An 18766-nucleotide genomic window follows, 5' to 3' on the forward strand; every position below is an offset into this window, starting at 1 on the left:
GCAGGGTAGTGAGCAGGGTAGTGAGCAGGGTAGTGAGCAGGGTAGTGAGCAGAGTAGTGAGCAGAGTAGTGAGCAGAGTAGTGAGCAGAGTAGTGAGCAGAGTAGTGAGCAGAGTAGTGAGCAGAGTAGTGAGCAGAGTAGTGAGCAGAGTAGTGAGCAGAGTAGTGAGCAGAGTAGTGAGCAGAGTAGCAGAGTAGTGAGCAGTGAGTGCAGAGTAGTGAGTAGAGTAGTGAGTAGAGTAGAGTAGTGAGTAGGACATCACAGGCAGCAGCTGTGCAAGCTTCTCCCACTCACAAGGAGACCACAGGCAGCTGAGGTGCAAGCTTCTCCCACTCACAAGGAGACCACAGGCAGCAGAGGTGCAAGCTTCTCACACTGGCAAGAACGACATCACAAGCAGCAGTGGTGCAAGCTTCCCTCACACACTCACAGCAGGTACTGTGCCAAGGCAGCAGCAGCAACAGAGCAAGAGTCCCTTACAAAGAACAGGCACAGCACAGAGATGCACAATGCAATCTTCTCATACTCACAGGCAGCAGCGGTGCAAGCTTCTCACACTCACAAGAAGGACATCACAGGCAGCAGCTGTGCAAGCTTCTTACACTCACAAGGAGACCACAGGCAGCTGAGGTGCAAGCTTCTCCCACTCACAAGAAGGACATCACAAGCAGCAGCGGTGCAAGCTTCTCACACTCACAAGAACGACATCACAGGCAGCAGCAGTGCAAGCTTCTTACACTCACAAGGAGACCACAGGCAGCAGAGGTGCAAGCTTCTCACACTCACAAGAAGGACATCACAGGCAGTAACGGTGCAATATTCTCACACTCACAAGGAGATCACTGGCAGTACACACCACATGAACACACTCCATAACGCATAGCAACAATACATTGGCATTTACAATGCCATTAGCTCAAACTCAAATAAATCCGAGCCCGATGGCATTTCTAATGCTTGTTTCCATTGCAATGTGTAAGATGCTTCAGCATTGTTCTGGACGAGATATTATTTTTTCTCTTCCCTAGGCTCCGATCAGAAAACGGACTGAAGGGTAGGAGACTTCTTTACACCGGCAGCAACGAAAGAGGAAGGACTACCGACGTGGGTTTCCTTTATGCTGGTGTTATGGACTCTGATTGGATATTGTATCACCATGACTACCGCTGCCATGTTGGTTAGGGTAGTTCATGGTTGATGGTTTTTTTCTTATATCTTCTAACTGGCTGTCAATAAAAATGAAGAAAGGACTAGCAAAATCCTCGCCTCCGCGTCCTTAATAGAATTGAAACTTTCCTTTGTGTGAACTAGGAAATTTCTCATTCTCCACGTGTTTATGATTTCCGACACGCATCATACCTAAACAAAACAGCACTCTTTCCGCTTCTCTCACCATCTGAACATCATACAGTCTGCTGGTGACATTTTTGTCCTCTGTTGGCGTCACGTTAAAAGCAGGCTAAACACCAAGATATTGTTGTCAGTTGAAGCAGCACTACACACCGCACCAGGATTGCGTTGCGTTATGTTCCCGAAACCAGTTGCCATGAGAACACAATGCGTGGAGCTACAAAATGGCTGCTTTACGTCACAGAAAGACGTCACACGCTGCGCACAGTACGTGATGATGTACCCAGGCTTCTTCCAGACTGCAATGATGCTGCACTGACGACCTCTTTGAACAGACTGGTTCTCCACTGAGTCCCACGGAGATTCCAACACGTCATCATTAGGGAGAGTGCCATGGTGAAGACCAGATCAGCGTGGAGACAGACACACAGAGCCACAGTCAACCGGTACTCTCAGTCAACAAACATTTAACCGGGTGTCAAACTCACGGTAAAAGAACTTGAGTATAGCTTCTTTTCCCTTTATCCGATTATGTGTATAGTTCACTCGTTTATGGCAGCATGTTTCTGATTTTTAGGCGAATCTCCCTTTTCTTTACAGCAACTGTGGGTTTAGCTTTAAACATACTTCGCTCCAATAAATGCAGTTTCTCGTGTCCAACCCTTCATTTGTAACATAACAGAGAGCATATAAAAAGTACTTTGGGGCTATTTCTTAAAGTTACTGGTTGCGGTTGACAATTCCTTTTGTTGTTGATTGACTGCAAATGAATGATAAGTAGTTTTACTGTCTTTAGCTGGAGTGGTGCGGCTCACTGGTTAGAGGCGGCAGACCTGGAAGCAGAGGACGGCCCGGGACCAGGGTTCAATTCCCGACGCGGCAGGGTCGTGGACCAGGGTCAGCGGACTCGATAATTCTCGCCTCGGTGCCTACTCTAACCAGGGATCACACTCGACAACTCTGGGCATTAGCTTGCCTCATCTCCACAACGACCCCCCACATACGCCGGGAATGCCTGGTTTCACCTTGGAGATACCCAGTGGGGACCATCTCACAGGGAAAGCCAGGACGGGTTCCCCAGCGGTCTACAGTGCGGAGATACCCCATGTGGGGTGATTCATGCGCTTTACAAGACATCATTACATTACATTTAGCTGTCGATTGAGACAATTACATAAATTTCCAAAGCACTGCAACTACTTGAAGTTAGTTTCTTCAGTTTTCAGTTTCTCCAATCTTACTTTTTTGCCGCAGTTGAATGGTAAGGAGTCTTAAGTACATGTTGCGCAGTAATAGACTCACGCTTGTGAAAGATAAGCTTTTCTTTAGTTGCACAAGATCCATTTGACTTCTCTCTCATCCGTGTGGTTTCTTCTTTCTTGTTTCCTCTGATCACATTACTGGCAGCACATAGGTGTACCGCAGTGGGTTCTTTTGCGAGGTAGAGCTCAAGCTGTGTTTGATGGCCAGCAGAACACATCGCCAAAATGTTGTGAATAAGATGGTGATAGATGACAGGGTATTTATAGTTGATTACATGTAGATTTATTGTAGGACACAGCCGAGTACAAACCTCACCAGCTGACCAGACCTTCAACTGGCACAGGTAGAACACTCTGGTACAAGTTAGAACACTCACAGGTATTCTGGGAGACTGAGAAGGTGAAAACACTAAGGAAGGGCTAATGACTACTTTCAGCCATATTACAAGAAGAATCAATATACAACTACACTCAGAGTAATGAAGATTATTAGTAAGTAACCCGGGCATTACTGTTGTGACTTGAATTGTTACTATGCATCCTTTCCCTCAGTTACCTGTTCCCTGCTGCTCAGACAGTATGAATGTGATGTAGTGAAATGCTGGAGTGCTTGGTAATGTAATGCAATGCAATGCTGGTGTGCCTGGTGTGGTTGAGAGTTTGTCAGTTGGAATGTGTGGGATGAGCATTAAGAAGGCTGCTTCTGGTGGGGCTATCTGCTACTTACCATTTTAATAATCCAGTAACCAAGTCTTAATAAACCTTATTCTACAGTCTACCCCACAGCTTTCCTAACTTTTCATGTTAGTGACAAGCCATTCTGGAAAATAAAATTTCGAGACACGGTAACGCGAGCGAGCCCGAACCACTCAAGGCGCTTGCCAAGGCCGAGCCTACTGAGTTTGTCAAGGCTTGTTTCAATGGCATTCAATCAAGATAGATTGCTGTTTGGCACAAAACCATTTATTTTTCAGCACGAGTAGGAAGAAACTGAAAATACCCCCACGTCGCACCTAAACTCTTATGGCACCAAGCAAATTAAGCAAATCATCATGACCCTCCTCAGAAGCTATCTCTTGTCTCTTCCACAGATACATCCATTCATCCTACCATTTACCTGCTGAGGTCCACCATTTAATCTTTACATTCTGTCGTCTATTCTGTCTTTCATCCATCATTCCGTTTCTCACCATTCCGTCTGTCCACCCTTCATATACAAACCTATCCATCCAACTCAAAACCTATCCATTTATCTTTTCACTCATCCATCTCTTTATCCACCCTTTCGCTCATTCATCAATCCTTTCGCTCATCTATTCAACCCTTTCACTCCTTTATTCCATCCGCCCTTTCATTACATCACCCTGTCACTCGATCCCTCCTTTCACTCATTCATCCTCCATCCCTTTCATTCATCCTCCCTTTCATTCATCCATCCAATCTTTCACTTATCTACCCATCATCCGCCCTTTTATCCAATCATCCACCCTCTTTCACCCAGCAATCCATGCTTTCACCCATCCATCCATCTATACATCCACCCTTGCTCACTCATCCATCCACACACTCACCCACTGAAAATACCCCCACTTCGACCCAAAAGCTCTTATGGCACAATGTAAATCAAGCAAATCATTATGACCCTACCCAGAATATAGCTCGTCTCTTCCATAGATCTACCCATTCATTCTCTCATCCTACCATTTACCTGCTGATGGCCGCCATTTAACCTTTACATTGTGTCGTCTGCTCAGTCTTTCATCCATCATTCAGCTTTCACCATTCCGTCTGTCCACCCTTCATATCCAAAACTATCCATCCATCTCCAAACCAATCCATTCATCCTTTCGCTCATCTATCCATCAACCCTTTCACTCCTTTATTCCATCCACCCTTTCATTCCATCCACCCTTTCACTCATCCATCATTCACCCTTTCATCCACCCTCCCTTTCATTCATCCATCCAATGTTTCACTTATCCACCCATCATCCGCCCTTTATCCAATCATCCACCCCCTTTCACCCAGCCATCCATGCTTTCACTCATCCATCCATCCATCTATCCATCTATTAATTCATCCACCCATCCATACACCCTTGTTCACTCATCCATCCATACCATAACATTTACACTTTCAATACAACGTTCACTGCCTCATCAGGTTCTACGTGAAAGTTGCGACTCCTTGTATCATGCCCTTTTTAGGTCTCGGGACCTATAAGCTGTGCAAAGCACAGCTTCCGGTCCGGAGAAGTTATGTTTTGGAGTAGGGCACTTTAAACCCTTCTTCTCAGCTCCGTTCGCTTCCATTGGCTGGCTTCCTAAAAGGAAGCCAGCCATTGGAAGAGAAGGGAGTCACTCCAAACAAGCCCAGTCTTTTTCGGATTCGGGGGCGTAGGTTTTGCTGTTCTTTAGCTTGTGACGTTGTCCGTCACTCAGGACAGCAAAACACGCCCCCGAATGCGAAAAATCACCATGCTTTCTCCGAGGCATTTCTGCTTTGCCTCGGAGAAAGACGGTGGTGATTTCCACAGCTGCTCTGCTCGTCCCCCCTCCCTCCGCGGCTCTCCTTAGTCCCGCTCCCCCCCCCCTCCCTCCGCCCGCCCGCAGCTCTCCTCAGGTAATCCACATTTTTTTAGGTTTTGCCTAGCGAAAGCTGCGCTCTGCGCAGCTTTTCGCGCAGGCGAAATCCTGTTGAGAACTGTAGGGTGCTTTGGGTCGGCCCTCGTCATTGATTGGCTGGCTCCGTAAACGGAGCCTTGCCATTGGACGAGGGGCCTGTCCGTCAATGCCGGACCAGACACGGGGGCGTTCCTGACATTCTTTGCCTTTTGCCGACGTCACGCGACGCCGGGAACGCCCCCGAGTCTGGTCCGGCATTGCCGGCACCTCCCTTGCTCTACTGTCATCACCACAACACTGCGCCCATTTTATCCCAAGCTAAAGAGAGGCGCAGTGACCGGGTCTTTGAAGGCCGCTCTCCCAATGAAAACAAGTTTTCTCTCCGAGTCAGCACGAGCAGGAAGACGAGCAGCGCGCCTCCCAGCTGGCCTCTCGCATCAGCATCCAGAGCTGCCCTGCGCGGTGTGTAGCTTCAGAGTGGAGCTTCAGAGTGGAGCTTCAGAGTGGAGCTTCAGAGTGGAGCTTCAGAGTGGAGCTTCAGAGTGCAGAGTGGAGCTTCAGAGTGGAGCTTCAGAGTGGAGCTTCAGAGTGCAGAGTGGAGCTTCAGAGTGGAGCTTCAGAGTGGAGCTTCAGAGTGGAGCTTCAGAGTGGAGCTTCAGAGTGGAGCTTCAGAGTGGAGCTTCAGAGTGGAGCTTCAGAGTGGAGCTTCAGAGTGGAGCTTCAGAGTGGAGCTTCAGAGTGGAGCTTCAGAGTGGAGCTTCAGAGTGGAGAGTGGAGCTTCAGAGTGGAGCTTCAGAGTGGAGCTTCAGAGTGGAGCTTCAGAGTGGAGCTTCAGAGTGGAGCTTCAGAGTGGAGCTTCAGAGTGGAGCTTCAGAGTGGAGCTTCAGAGTGCAGAGTGGAGCTGCAGAGTGCAGAGTGGAGCTGCAGAGTGCAGAGTGGAGCTGCAGAGTGCAGAGTGGAGCTGCAGAGTGGAGCTTCAGAGTGCAGATTCAGAGTGGAGCTTCAGAGTGCAGAGTGGAGCTTCAGAGTGCAGATTCAGAGTGCAGAGTGGAGCTTCAGAGTGCAGAGTGGAGCTTCAGAGTGCAGAGTGGAGCTTCAGAGTGCAGAGTGGAGCTTCAGAGTGCAGAGTGGAGCTTCAGAGTGCAGAGTGGAGCTTCAGAGTGCAGAGTGGAGCTTCAGAGTGGAGCTTCAGAGTGGAGCTTCAGAGTGGAGCTTCAGAGTGGAGCTTCAGAGTGGAGCTTCAGAGTGGAGCTTCAGAGTGGAGCTTCAGAGTGGAGCTTCAGAGTGGAGCTGCAGAGTGCAGATTCAGAGTGCAGAGTGGAGCTTCAGAGTGCAGATTCAGAGTGGAGCATCAGAGTGCAGAGTGGAGCTTCAGAGTGCAGATTCAGAGTGGAGCTTCAGAGTGGAGCTTCAGAGTGCAGATTCAGAGTGGAGCTTCAGAGTGGAGCTTCAGAGTGGAGCTTCAGAGTGGAGCTTCAGAGTGGAGCTTCAGAGTGGAGCTTCAGAGTGGAGCTTCAGAGTGGAGCTTCAGAGTGGAGCTTCAGAGTGGAGCTTCAGAGTGGAGCTTCAGAGTGGAGCTTCAGAGTGGAGCTTCAGAGTGGAGCTTCAGAGTGGAGCTTCAGAGTGCAGAGTGGAGCTTCAGAGTGCAGAGTGGAGCTTCAGAGTGGAGCTTCAGAGTGCAGAGTGGAGCTTCAGAGTGGAGCTTCAGAGTGCAGAGTGGAGCTTCAGAGTGGAGCTTCAGAGTGGAGCTTCAGAGTGGAGCTTCAGAGTGGAGCTTCAGAGTGGAGCTTCAGAGTGGAGCTTCAGAGTGGAGCTTCAGAGTGGAGCTTCAGAGTGGAGCTTCAGAGTGGAGCGTGGAGCTTCAGAGTGGAGCTTCAGAGTGGAGAGTGGAGCTTCAGAGTGGAGCTTCAGAGTGGAGCTTCAGAGTGGAGCTTCAGAGTGGAGCTTCAGAGTGCAGAGTGGAGCTTCAGAGTGGAGAGTGGAGCTTCAGAGTGGAGCTTCAGAGTGGAGCTTCAGAGTGGAGCTTCAGAGTGGAGCTTCAGAGTGCAGAGTGGAGCTTCAGAGTGCAGAGTGGAGCTTCAGAGTGGAGCTTCAGAGTGGAGCTTCAGAGTGGAGCTTCAGAGTGCAGAGTGGAGCTTCAGAGTGCAGAGTGGAGCTTCAGAGTGCAGAGTGGAGCTTCAGAGTGCAGAGTGGAGCTTCAGAGTGGAGCTTCAGAGTGGAGCTTCAGAGTGGAGCTTCAGAGTGCAGAGTGGAGCTTCAGAGTGCAGAGTGGAGCTTCAGAGTGCAGAGTGGAGCTTCAGAGTGCAGAGTGGAGCTTCAGAGTGGAGCTTCAGAGTGCAGAGTGGAGCTTCAGAGTGCAGAGTGGAGCTTCAGAGTGCAGAGTGGAGCTTCAGAGTGGAGCTTCAGAGTGGAGCTTCAGAGTGGAGCTTCAGAGTGGAGCTTCAGAGTGGAGCTTCAGAGTGGAGCTTCAGAGTGGAGCTTCAGAGTGGAGCTTCAGAGTGGAGCTTCAGAGTGGAGCTTCAGAGTGGAGCTTCAGAGTGGAGCTTCAGAGTGGAGCTTCAGAGTGGAGCTTCAGAGTGGAGCTTCAGAGTGGAGCTTCAGAGTGGAGCTTCAGAGTGCAGAGTGGAGCTTCAGAGTGGAGCTTCAGAGTGCAGAGTGGAGCTTCAGAGTGGAGCTTCAGAGTGCAGAGTGGAGCTTCAGAGTGGAGCTTCAGAGTGGAGCTTCAGAGTGGAGCTTCAGAGTGGAGCTTCAGAGTGGAGCTTCAGAGTGGAGCTTCAGAGTGGAGCTTCAGAGTGGAGCTTCAGAGTGGAGCTTCAGAGTGCAGAGTGGAGCTTCAGAGTGCAGAGTGGAGCTTCAGAGTGGAGCTTCAGAGTGCAGAGTGGAGCTTCAGAGTGGAGCTTCAGAGTGCAGAGTGGAGCTTCAGAGTGGAGCTTCAGAGTGGAGCTTCAGAGTGGAGCTTCAGAGTGGAGCTTCAGAGTGGAGCTTCAGAGTGGAGCTTCAGAGTGGAGCTTCAGAGTGGAGCTTCAGAGTGGAGCTTCAGAGTGGAGCTTCAGAGTGCAGAGTGGAGCTTCAGAGTGGAGAGTGGAGCTTCAGAGTGGAGCTTCAGAGTGGAGCTTCAGAGTGGAGCTTCAGAGTGGAGCTTCAGAGTGCAGAGTGGAGCTTCAGAGTGCAGAGTGGAGCTTCAGAGTGGAGCTTCAGAGTGGAGCTTCAGAGTGGAGCTTCAGAGTGCAGAGTGGAGCTTCAGAGTGCAGAGTGGAGCTTCAGAGTGCAGAGTGGAGCTTCAGAGTGCAGAGTGGAGCTTCAGAGTGCAGAGTGGAGCTTCAGAGTGCAGAGTGGAGCTTCAGAGTGCAGAGTGGAGCTTCAGAGTGGAGCTTCAGAGTGGAGCTTCAGAGTGGAGCTTCAGAGTGGAGCTTCAGAGTGGAGCTTCAGAGTGGAGCTTCAGAGTGGAGCTTCAGAGTGGAGCTTCAGAGTGCAGAGTGGAGCTTCAGAGTGCAGAGTGGAGCTTCAGAGTGCAGAGTGGAGCTTCAGAGTGCAGAGTGGAGCTTCAGAGTGCAGAGTGGAGCTTCAGAGTGCAGAGTGGAGCTTCAGAGTGCAGAGTGGAGCTTCAGAGTGGAGCTTCAGAGTGCAGAGTGGAGCTTCAGAGTGCAGAGTGGAGCTTCAGAGTGCAGAGTGGAGCTTCAGAGTGGAGCTTCAGAGTGCAGAGTGGAGCTTCAGAGTGGAGCTTCAGAGTGCAGAGTGGAGCTTCAGAGTGGAGCTTCAGAGTGGAGCTTCAGAGTGGAGCTTCAGAGTGGAGCTTCAGAGTGGAGCTTCAGAGTGGAGCTTCAGAGTGGAGCTTCAGAGTGGAGCTTCAGAGTGCAGAGTGGAGCTTCAGAGTGCAGAGTGGAGCTTCAGAGTGCAGAGTGGAGCTTCAGAGTGCAGAGTGGAGCTTCAGAGTGCAGAGTGGAGCTTCAGAGTGGAGCTTCAGAGTGGAGCTTCAGAGTGGAGCTTCAGAGTGGAGCTTCAGAGTGGAGCTTCAGAGTGGAGCTTCAGAGTGGAGCTTCAGAGTGGAGCTTCAGAGTGGAGCTTCAGAGTGGAGCTTCAGAGTGGAGCTTCAGAGTGGAGCTTCAGAGTGGAGCTTCAGAGTGGAGCTTCAGAGTGGAGCTTCAGAGTGGAGCTTCAGAGTGGAGCTTCAGAGTGGAGCTTCAGAGTGGAGCTTCAGAGTGGAGCTTCAGAGTGGAGCTTCAGAGTGGAGCTTCAGAGTGGAGCTTCAGAGTGGAGCTTCAGAGTGGAGCTTCAGAGTGGAGCTTCAGAGTGGAGCTTCAGAGTGCAGAGTGGAGCTTCAGAGTGGAGCTTCAGAGTGCAGAGTGGAGCTTCAGAGTGCAGATTCAGAGTGGAGCTTCAGAGTGCAGAGTGGAGCTTCAGAGTGGAGCTTCAGAGTGCAGAGTGGAGCTTCAGAGTGGAGCTTCAGAGTGGAGCTTCAGAGTGCAGATTCAGAGTGGAGCTTCAGAGTGCAGATTCAGAGTGGAGCTTCAGAGTGCAGAGTGGAGCTTCAGAGTGGAGCTTCAGAGTGCAGAGTGGAGCTTCAGAGTGGAGCTTCAGAGTGCAGAGTGGAGCTTCAGAGTGGAGCTTCAGAGTGGAGCTTCAGAGTGCAGAGTGGAGCTTCAGAGTGGAGCTTCAGAGTGGAGCTTCAGAGTGCAGAGTGGAGCTTCAGAGTGCAGCTTCAGAGTGCAGCTTCAGAGTGCAGCTTCAGAGTGGAGCTTCAGAGTGGAGCTTCAGAGTGGAGCTTCAGAGTGGAGCTTCAGAGTGCAGCTTCAGAGTGGAGCTTCAGAGTGGAGCTTCAGAGTGGAGCTTCAGAGTGGAGCTTCAGAGTGGAGCTTCAGAGTGGAGCTTCAGAGTGGAGCTTCAGAGTGGAGCTTCAGAGTGGAGCTTCAGAGTGGAGCTTCAGAGTGCAGCTTCAGAGTGCAGAGTGGAGCTTCAGAGTGCAGAGTGGAGCTTCAGAGTGCAGAGTGGAGCTTCAGAGTGCAGAGTGGAGCTTCAGAGTGCAGAGTGGAGCTTCAGAGTGCAGAGTGGAGCTTCAGAGTGCAGAGTGGAGCTTCAGAGTGGAGCTTCAGAGTGCAGAGTGGAGCTTCAGAGTGCAGATTCAGAGTGGAGCTTCAGAGTGCAGATTCAGAGTGGAGCTTCAGAGTGCAGATTCAGAGTGGAGCTTCAGAGTGCAGATTCAGAGTGGAGCTTCAGAGTGCAGAGTGGAGCTTCAGAGTGCAGATTCAGAGTGGAGCTTCAGAGTGCAGATTCAGAGTGGAGCTTCAGAGTGCAGAGTGGAGCTTCAGAGTGCAGAGTGGAGCTTCAGAGTGCAGAGTGGAGCTTCAGAGTGGAGCTTCAGAGTGGAGCTTCAGAGTGGAGCTTCAGAGTGGAGCTTCAGAGTGGAGCTTCAGAGTGGAGCTTCAGAGTGGAGCTTCAGAGTGGAGCTTCAGAGTGGAGCTTCAGAGTGGAGCTTCAGAGTGGAGCTTCAGAGTGGAGCTTCAGAGTGGAGCTTCAGAGTGGAGCTTCAGAGTGGAGCTTCAGAGTGGAGCTTCAGAGTGGAGCTTCAGAGTGGAGCTTCAGAGTGGAGCTTCAGAGTGGAGCTTCAGAGTGGAGCTTCAGAGTGGAGCTTCAGAGTGGAGCTTCAGAGTGGAGCTTCAGAGTGGAGCTTCAGAGTGGAGCTTCAGAGTGGAGCTTCAGAGTGGAGCTTCAGAGTGGAGCTTCAGAGTGCAGCTTCAGAGTGCAGCTTCAGAGTGCAGCTTCAGAGTGCAGCTTCAGAGTGCAGCTTCAGAGTGCAGCTTCAGAGTGCAGCTTCAGAGTGCAGCTTCAGAGTGGAGCTTCAGAGTGGAGCTTCAGAGTGGAGCTTCAGAGTGGAGCTTCAGAGTGGAGCTTCAGAGTGGAGCTTCAGAGTGGAGCTTCAGAGTGGAGCTTCAGAGTGGAGCTTCAGAGTGGAGCTTCAGAGTGGAGCTTCAGAGTGCAGCTTCAGAGTGCAGCTTCAGAGTGCAGCTTCAGAGTGCAGCTTCAGAGTGCAGCTTCAGAGTGCAGAGTGGAGCTTCAGAGTGGAGCTTCAGAGTGCAGAGTGGAGCTTCAGAGTGCAGAGTGGAGCTTCAGAGTGCAGAGTGGAGCTTCAGAGTGCAGAGTGGAGCTTCAGAGTGCAGAGTGGAGCTTCAGAGTGCAGAGTGGAGCTTCAGAGTGGAGCTTCAGAGTGTCAAGAGCAATGCCAATAGCTCTAACTTTAACAAAGGCAAAACCATTGCATTGTAAATGCTTGTTGTTTCTACCCTGTCTTGTTTTCACAATGCTGAGACAATCGCAAGAAGCCTGCTCCCGCCCGACAAACGTCACTGTACTCATGTGTAAATCACTCACAGCAGACAGACACCCGTGAAAGAGGAGCAGGGCTGGGGAGGGGTGCTTAAAATTCAAAGGCTGAGAGGAAGGGTGGGGGCGTCTGTGGTGCGCCTGCTGGTGGGCACAACTGAGGGGGGTGTTCAAAGTGAGATGAAAGCCACGGCCCCACAAGAAAGCAAGCCCCTCTTTTTCACCCAGTGATCTCCTGCTTTGGCACCAAACAAAGCACTACAAGGTATCGGGATATTCCAAAAATACCGCAGGGAGTGAACGCTAATCTTTCATGGAGGCCCCTGACCTCGCGCTGGGGTGAGGCTTTCCTGGTGCTCGTGCTGAGATCGCGGCGTCTGCGGCCCGTCGGGGTTGTGTGTGGGAAGGGAGGGGGTGCTTTTCACCAGTAACAGTATGAGGGTGCTGGCCTCCTACATTTCCGCTGGCGTCTGAAAAGAATCCCAACTAAATAATTTAAAAAAATAACAATTCTTGTGTTTTTCGCTAATCTCCCTTGGAAGCATGTTTAATGCTGGCCCGGCGCGTCAATGCACACCTGTGGGAAGGACAGGAGACCTCCCGACGAGAAGGTGCAAAGCGGGGAGGTGGGGGGGGGGGGTGTATCTGGTACAGGGGGTCAGTTCTGGTGACGTCAGTGTGTTTCTGGCCGGGGTGCCTTCGGTTAATGCAGCACCGGGGGTGTGAACGCTCGAGGCGGTGTCCCCAGCACACCAGGCCTTGGCGTCGGGATGGAGAGCTGAGCCCCCCCCCCTCTGTCCATGGCAGACCCCCCGAGTCCGCCGCGTGGGAGGCGGAGCGGAGGCCCGCAGCTGGAGCAGGACACCTCTGAAAACATCATGGAAGCAAGTGTCTTTATTGTATTTTTTTAATAAAAAATAATATGAGTTCCGGGCCGTGGCGTGGCCCCTGGCTGCACCTGCAACGAGGGCACCTGGGGTGGGGGGACAGGGCAAGAACAAGGGCCGACTGGGGACCCACAGTGGGAACAGCCCGCGGCGCACAAGGGACAAGGTGAGGAGAGGAACAGAGGCGGGGGGGAGTGACGAAAAGAAATGAAGGGGGAAGAAGAGTGCAGGTCACACCTGGAGCAGCAACAGAGACCAGGCGAGGGGAGGAAAGAGAGACATGGAAGGGGGGAATGGAGGTGTGAGGCCTGAGGGAGGGGAGGGGCGGGCGTGGGCCTGTGCGTGAATAAACACATATGTAAGCACCGACCCCACAGGGGCAGCGGCCTCTGTCCGGTTTGAGCACCAAGCACGTGCCCCCAGTACACGTCCCCGATGCCATCGGGTGGATCAAAGGGTGGCCGAGACCCCCTGCGGAGCCCGTGTCCACTGCTAGTGTGAAGCCCCCCAGGGCGCCGGGCTCACGGGTGTGCGTGTGCCCCACCTCTCACTGTCAGCCTGCACCCAGCATCCTACAGCCACAGGGCGGGGTGCCAGGAGAAGGGGACGGCGAGCAGGACATCGGTCCTGAGTGGAAGAGTGTGGGGGATGCCAGAAGATCGCGGCGTCTGCGGCCCGTCGGGGTTGTGTGTGGGAGGGGAGGGGGTGCTTTTCACCAGTAACAGTATGAGGGTGCTGGCCTCCTACATTTCCAGGGCAATGCACGTGTGAACAATAGTAGTGTTAACGGCTTCTCAGCTATTGGGCACAGCGGGTTGAGCGCTTGTTGCAAAGTCCACTAGAGGATGCCAGCTTTTTCACCCAGCTGGTAACTGAATTACTCTATTTCGTTACTAGAATGTTAATCTTATTACAATAAAATGATTGTGAAAAGAATATGTACGCTTGTATCTCTGGAACTCTGACGTATGCAATTATGTGCCCCGATGCTCCATAAAGTTAGAAAACTAGGGATTCGCCCTGGGGCCTTTGTTGTGCAACATTTTCTCTGCCGCATCGATCAGATGTTTCATTTCAAACGAAATTACAACAGTGCGCGGAATGCAGAACTTTATTAAGATGTTTGAGGTCTCCTATTACATAATGAATCTCCTTTGGCACAGTGACTGCACACGAGGACGCGAGCGCCAGGTCCCATGCCTGCACTTGGCAACAGAACTGCACACTCAGATGAAAGTCATGACTCGGCCTGAATTCTAATAAACCTTGAACACGCACAGACCCATGGGCGGATCTCTGCGCTTTCGGCAGATGTGGAAATACAGCTTGGATCGTTCTCGTTTTAATTCAATTGCCAAATAATTTGCGCTGCTTGTCTTGCTTCTGCCACCCTGTTTGTCACTCTGACTCACAGGACCCCCCCTGCTCTCCTCCCCCTTTTACCACCCTGTGAAAGGGGCGAGGACGCCGCTGTGTCTAGAGTAATGCATATTTTAATTGTTTAAAGATCCTTCAACTAGTATTACCTGAACGTGAGGTACGGATCCTGGCAGGGACGACTCCGCATTTCATCCTTTGGATGGGGATACAGTGACTAACAATTAAATGATCAACATTAATGCCTGTTATTTATAGCAATTCGAATTGGGAAAAAACGTCAGTTTTAAGTGCCGTATAAATAAATGAGATGACTTAGCGAGTACAATTCTGGCCACTGGGATATGCTGTGCTATTTATGCCACTAGGGCCAATCCTGGAAAGGCAGACGCTGCTTCCATCCCTCGGATTTGGGCAACCGAGTACTATTAAATTTAGTAACAGTAACATATTTAAATACAAATTATTATTATCCTCATTATTACAGCTTAAACCAATTCGGAACACTTTAAAAGTGAAACTATTAACAAACCGTCCCTATTTTGACAGTCATTTTCATTATAAATTCCTCTAATTTTTTTTCAATAGTGAAATTACATTTAAAGTCTCCTGTGATATGCAATACTGTGAATTTCTGACATTGCAAAGTGGAAGTAAGTTCACTGATCCTGCTTGGATATGTACATCGTTTCTCCCTTCATTAGTGCCTCTCACCACTACATCCTGAAAAAAACTATGCGTTGTCACAGGAAACCTTAAGTTAAAAAAAGACAGCATATGGCATTGTTAATTGTTAAGAAAGAACTAACAAATCGTGTATTTTTAAAACTTGGGATTGGATTGAAGTAGAGTCTGGGGGTGTTTGGATTTTAATTACCAAAAGGCAGTTGGGGTTTAGAGCTGGCTTCGGGCTAGGGTTTGGATCTGACGCCTGTCATCCTGAGAGTTACTGTTCCTCGCTCCCAACCTTTGTTATCCTTGGGTTCCTCATGTGGTTTTAGCATGACATAAACACAGGGAATTACACTTTACAGCCAGAGGCTAATGCAGCCGGGACCTAGCTGCTAAAGGCCTGATTTTTTTTATTGATGTCTATGACTTAGTCAGGGAAAGCTATATAGAACTGCTGGCGTTGATGCTAAAGGAATATGCCAATCACTCATGTAAACAGTACATAACCGTTCAGAAAAGCCCACTTCCCCATAAGCTTTTGTAATAAACGTAGAATTAATTTCCTTTGACTCTCTCTGTTTTGGTGCTTTGTATTCCGTGCCAACAGTTGGTGCCTTTGTGAGACACAAATTAGGAGTGAGGTGGGAGGAAAGACGTAAGAAAATGGACACTATTGGTTTCATCTCTATTACACTGTGTCTTTAGTGAGATGCTGGAGCAAGGAGGGAGTGTGAGAATGAGAGAGGGACTATACAAGAAGGAGGGAATAGAAACCACAAAGAGAGGTGGAATAAAACAATAATACAACAAAGAAACGACAAAGCACAGGGTGCAAGGAAGCTGAATCTTCCAGGAGAAAGGTGCAACTATCCATGAAAACCAGGTAACTTTAAGCAGAACTGACGGCATGTGCTTTAGACCTTTGTTTTGAAGGTGTTGCATTCCTTATTAATATCCAAGTCTCTGTGGCTTTCTGTGTGTGTGGCTCTGTGTCCGCGAATACTCTCTACTACTCTCTAATGCTCACCTATTGCCATTGTGAATGACAATACCATTTATTTATGTTTAAAAAAAAATGAATAAAAATGTCATGAGCAATGCCAATAGCTCTACCTTTAATAATGCCGAGACCATTGCATTGTAAATGCTTGTTTGACTACTCCCTCGGAAACCTCAAATGGCACAAATATGCAGGATAGTGTTACTGTGATTGACACCACAGGGCCTGGCCGGACCCTGCTCTGTCAAGCACAGCATGGTTGTGAGCACCTGGCAATTATTGCAATGAGCCCGGCTTAATAGCTCAGATCAGGGCTGCAGAAGCGGCGCCTTGTCTGCCAGACACACATTCCACTCAAGCTCACCAGCACAGCCTATGGGCTTGAGTTGTGATTAGGTCTGTGCAATATCTTCTCGGGAGGTGAGCAATGCTTCCCTTATCTGTCAAATTAATCGCATTACGAATGCAGCGGGGAGGGGGCAGAGAGGTGTCAGTTGGTGACTAGGAATGTGGGAGGCTGTCTGCAGTGCAAATATCCCAGATACGCTAATTCTCCTCATAAATCTGATAGCGCGACACACATACGCATGGGGCGCAACACAGTAACGTATCGCGCCAGACAGTTTGGAAAGCTGTGGTCTACCCTACGGCTACCTGGACGTCCTTCCATACAACAATTACTTCCTCGTAAGTCTTCCTTGCCACAGAAATGATGTAGTGACTCGTGGTGAGGAAGACTATACACTTAGTTGTAAAGACTACCAGTAAGTAATCAGGGCATTAGCAAGATCATATCTTTATGCACCACATTGGTACTGCCACACATGCCGGTGAATGCGATCAGAGGAGATTAGGGGAGGGCACTGGGCACAAAGTTATGTACAGGGTGGGGAAAATAAGCAGGATCACTAGAAAAGGAATGGAAACTGCTCGGGAGTTCGCGAGGAAAGAAGCATTGACCTGCTATTACTAGTCTTGGCGATCGACAGTTCTACCTGACTACTGTGATATAAGACAGGCAGCTACACCTGAAGTTAGACATGAAGGTCTCCTCCATTTGGCGCTCACTGGATCAGCATTGTCCCCTTGCACGCCTACTGCAGTTCCACCACCACACCCCCCCTCCCCCGCCCCACCCCAACTGTACATTTACGTTTATTAAGTAAAGCGAGTTAGTGAATGCGTGTCTGAGCGTGAAGCGATTATGGGAAATGGATAACTAACACGCCAAACACTGTCGCCACCCACATGTTCTCTACAGACCCACTCCCGATACACCATCGTGCCCCTGTCGAGGGTCTTCCACCAACGCCTCCCTTTTCTCCACCTGCTAGAACACCACATGGGAGGGGAGCACCAGGGTCCCGAAGAGACGAGAGGGCGTCAAGGTCAGAAAAGGGGTGTGAAAGTTGGCGTCAGGTGAGCCGAAGGGAGGTTGGTGCAGTGCAGAGACGGCTGAAGTCATCAAGGAGGAGTATGGTGCGGTTATAAGCATGCCTTGGGCCCTATGCTGCAGTACCTTCCGCCCGGTGGCTTCTCGGCTCCATCCAAACCCAGCCATCACACCTGCCAGCTCCCGGTCGCAGGAGTCTGCAAAGTCGCTGAGTTCCCTTCGTAGCTGTTCCCTCCGCTCGGCGCCATCTGGCAGCGGTGGCTTAGCAACTGGAAGCGGGAGGGGGGCGGGAGTAGGCACAGGCTCGACTGGAGGCGGAAGGGGCGCGGGAGTAAACACAGGCTCCGCGGGAGTAGGCACAGGCTCCAGAGGTGTAGGCTGCAGCAACTCCTCCACCGCCATTGCTCAAACTGAGAAATCAAACTTCACAGACAAAGAGGAAGGACTTGAAGAGAGGAGCGGAAAGTAAGTAGACATAGAAAGAGAACAGTACAAAGCTGGCGATATAGAAGAGGGACATAACAGGAGATTTAATAGTAGCCCTTTACTTCCTTTTTATGAAACGTCTCGGTTTTTGGCTTTAAAATTACAATAGAGGCACCAAGAACATAAATAACATGCAATTTTTAAAGCCAGTATCATGCCCCATAATTAGGGCTCCCGGTTTAATGGTATTTCTTTTTATGTCCTTTCCGTCTGTATCCATATTTATCTTTTGCCAACTTTACCTGTATTTATCCATATTTATTATGGATATTGTGTAAAAAATAAATCTGAAACTGGTATATTTCCACATTTATTTAAACAATAAATATGCAGTCATGCTTGAATGCCTGCCAGGTTTTAGTGATATGAACACCCGCAGAAGATAAATCAATGGACTTATATGAAAATATGCACATTTCATTATCAGCCTTGAGCATATCTCCTGCTGTTTAAGCATTTTTTTTATACTAAAATACATTACATTTTAAACACCCTCACCTATCTATCTACACAGTTTTTGGCCTGGCAGTCGTTACAGTGTATTTCGAATCACTCAAAAAGCACCCAATTTCCGTTTTTTATCCACATTTAAAAATAAATACAGACGAAAAAAATAAATGTTTTTCTTTCTGTATTTATCTGTGAGAATCAGTAAGAACAGAAAACAGGAAGCCTTGCTTATAATTAGATTGCTTCTTAAAACAGTTGCTATCTATCCCTGGTTTGAAAACCTTAAAACCATCTCCCACCTTTTTCAGTCGTCCCTCTCTAAAATTGGCACGAGTTAAATTTCACAAAATATGCCAGGACTGTCCCTGCAGTTTTTCAGCAGTAGTGCAATATCAGCCCCCAGTAGTAAAATCAGTAGGCCAGCAAATTTCACACGGCAAGCACTTTCATTTCCAGCCTCCCTGTGTTTTTAGGTCTTGCCTAGTGTCGCAGCGCAAGCGCTGGCCGCTTACGAGATCTACTGTCATCGATTTATATTTCGCAGGGGGACCCGAGATGTGCACGCGTACTGACAGGAGATGTGCACGCGTACGGACAGGAGATGTGCACGCGTACGGGTCCCAGCGTTTCAGCACAACGCGTGCATAGCACGCTTTCGCTTTATCTCCCGTGGGGCCTCTCTTTCTTCCACTGTGTGCCAGTGCTGCTCAGAGCCCGAAGCGCCATGCCTGCTCAGACAGGAGACACTTACACAAACGTTTTTAAAATAATTTACAGTCTCGCGACGCATTTTACCTGGCTTTAGGTCGTTGTCTCCCACGGGCTGCTCCCAGCTAAAACTCGACCCTTGTCCCTTCCTCTCGCTTTCACATGTAAAGCGCTGACGGTGCACCGGCTGCAGCCTTCTCGCAGCCCTCAGTGGGCCTCCACCCCATGACCTCGCCACG

The 18766-nt window shown here is 49.9% G+C and overlaps 1 protein-coding gene across 1 annotated transcript in view; it reads right to left on the reverse strand.

Annotated features, from left to right (window-relative positions):
* SNRNP48 (small nuclear ribonucleoprotein U11/U12 subunit 48) overlaps nucleotides 1-17307 on the reverse strand; it is a 178392-nt gene extending 161085 nt beyond the window's left edge. The window contains exon 1 of the mRNA XM_078688086.1: nucleotides 17010-17307. Coding sequence (XP_078544212.1) covers nucleotides 17010-17285 — 276 coding nt within the window. The 5' untranslated portion in view covers nucleotides 17286-17307. The remainder of the gene's footprint in view (nucleotides 1-17009) is intronic.
* Between the last annotated feature and the right edge of the window lie 1459 nt (nucleotides 17308-18766).

Source organism: Lissotriton helveticus, chromosome 4_1 (assembly GCF_964261635.1).
Source record: "Lissotriton helveticus chromosome 4_1, aLisHel1.1, whole genome shotgun sequence".
NCBI lineage: Eukaryota > Metazoa > Chordata > Amphibia > Caudata > Salamandridae > Lissotriton > Lissotriton helveticus.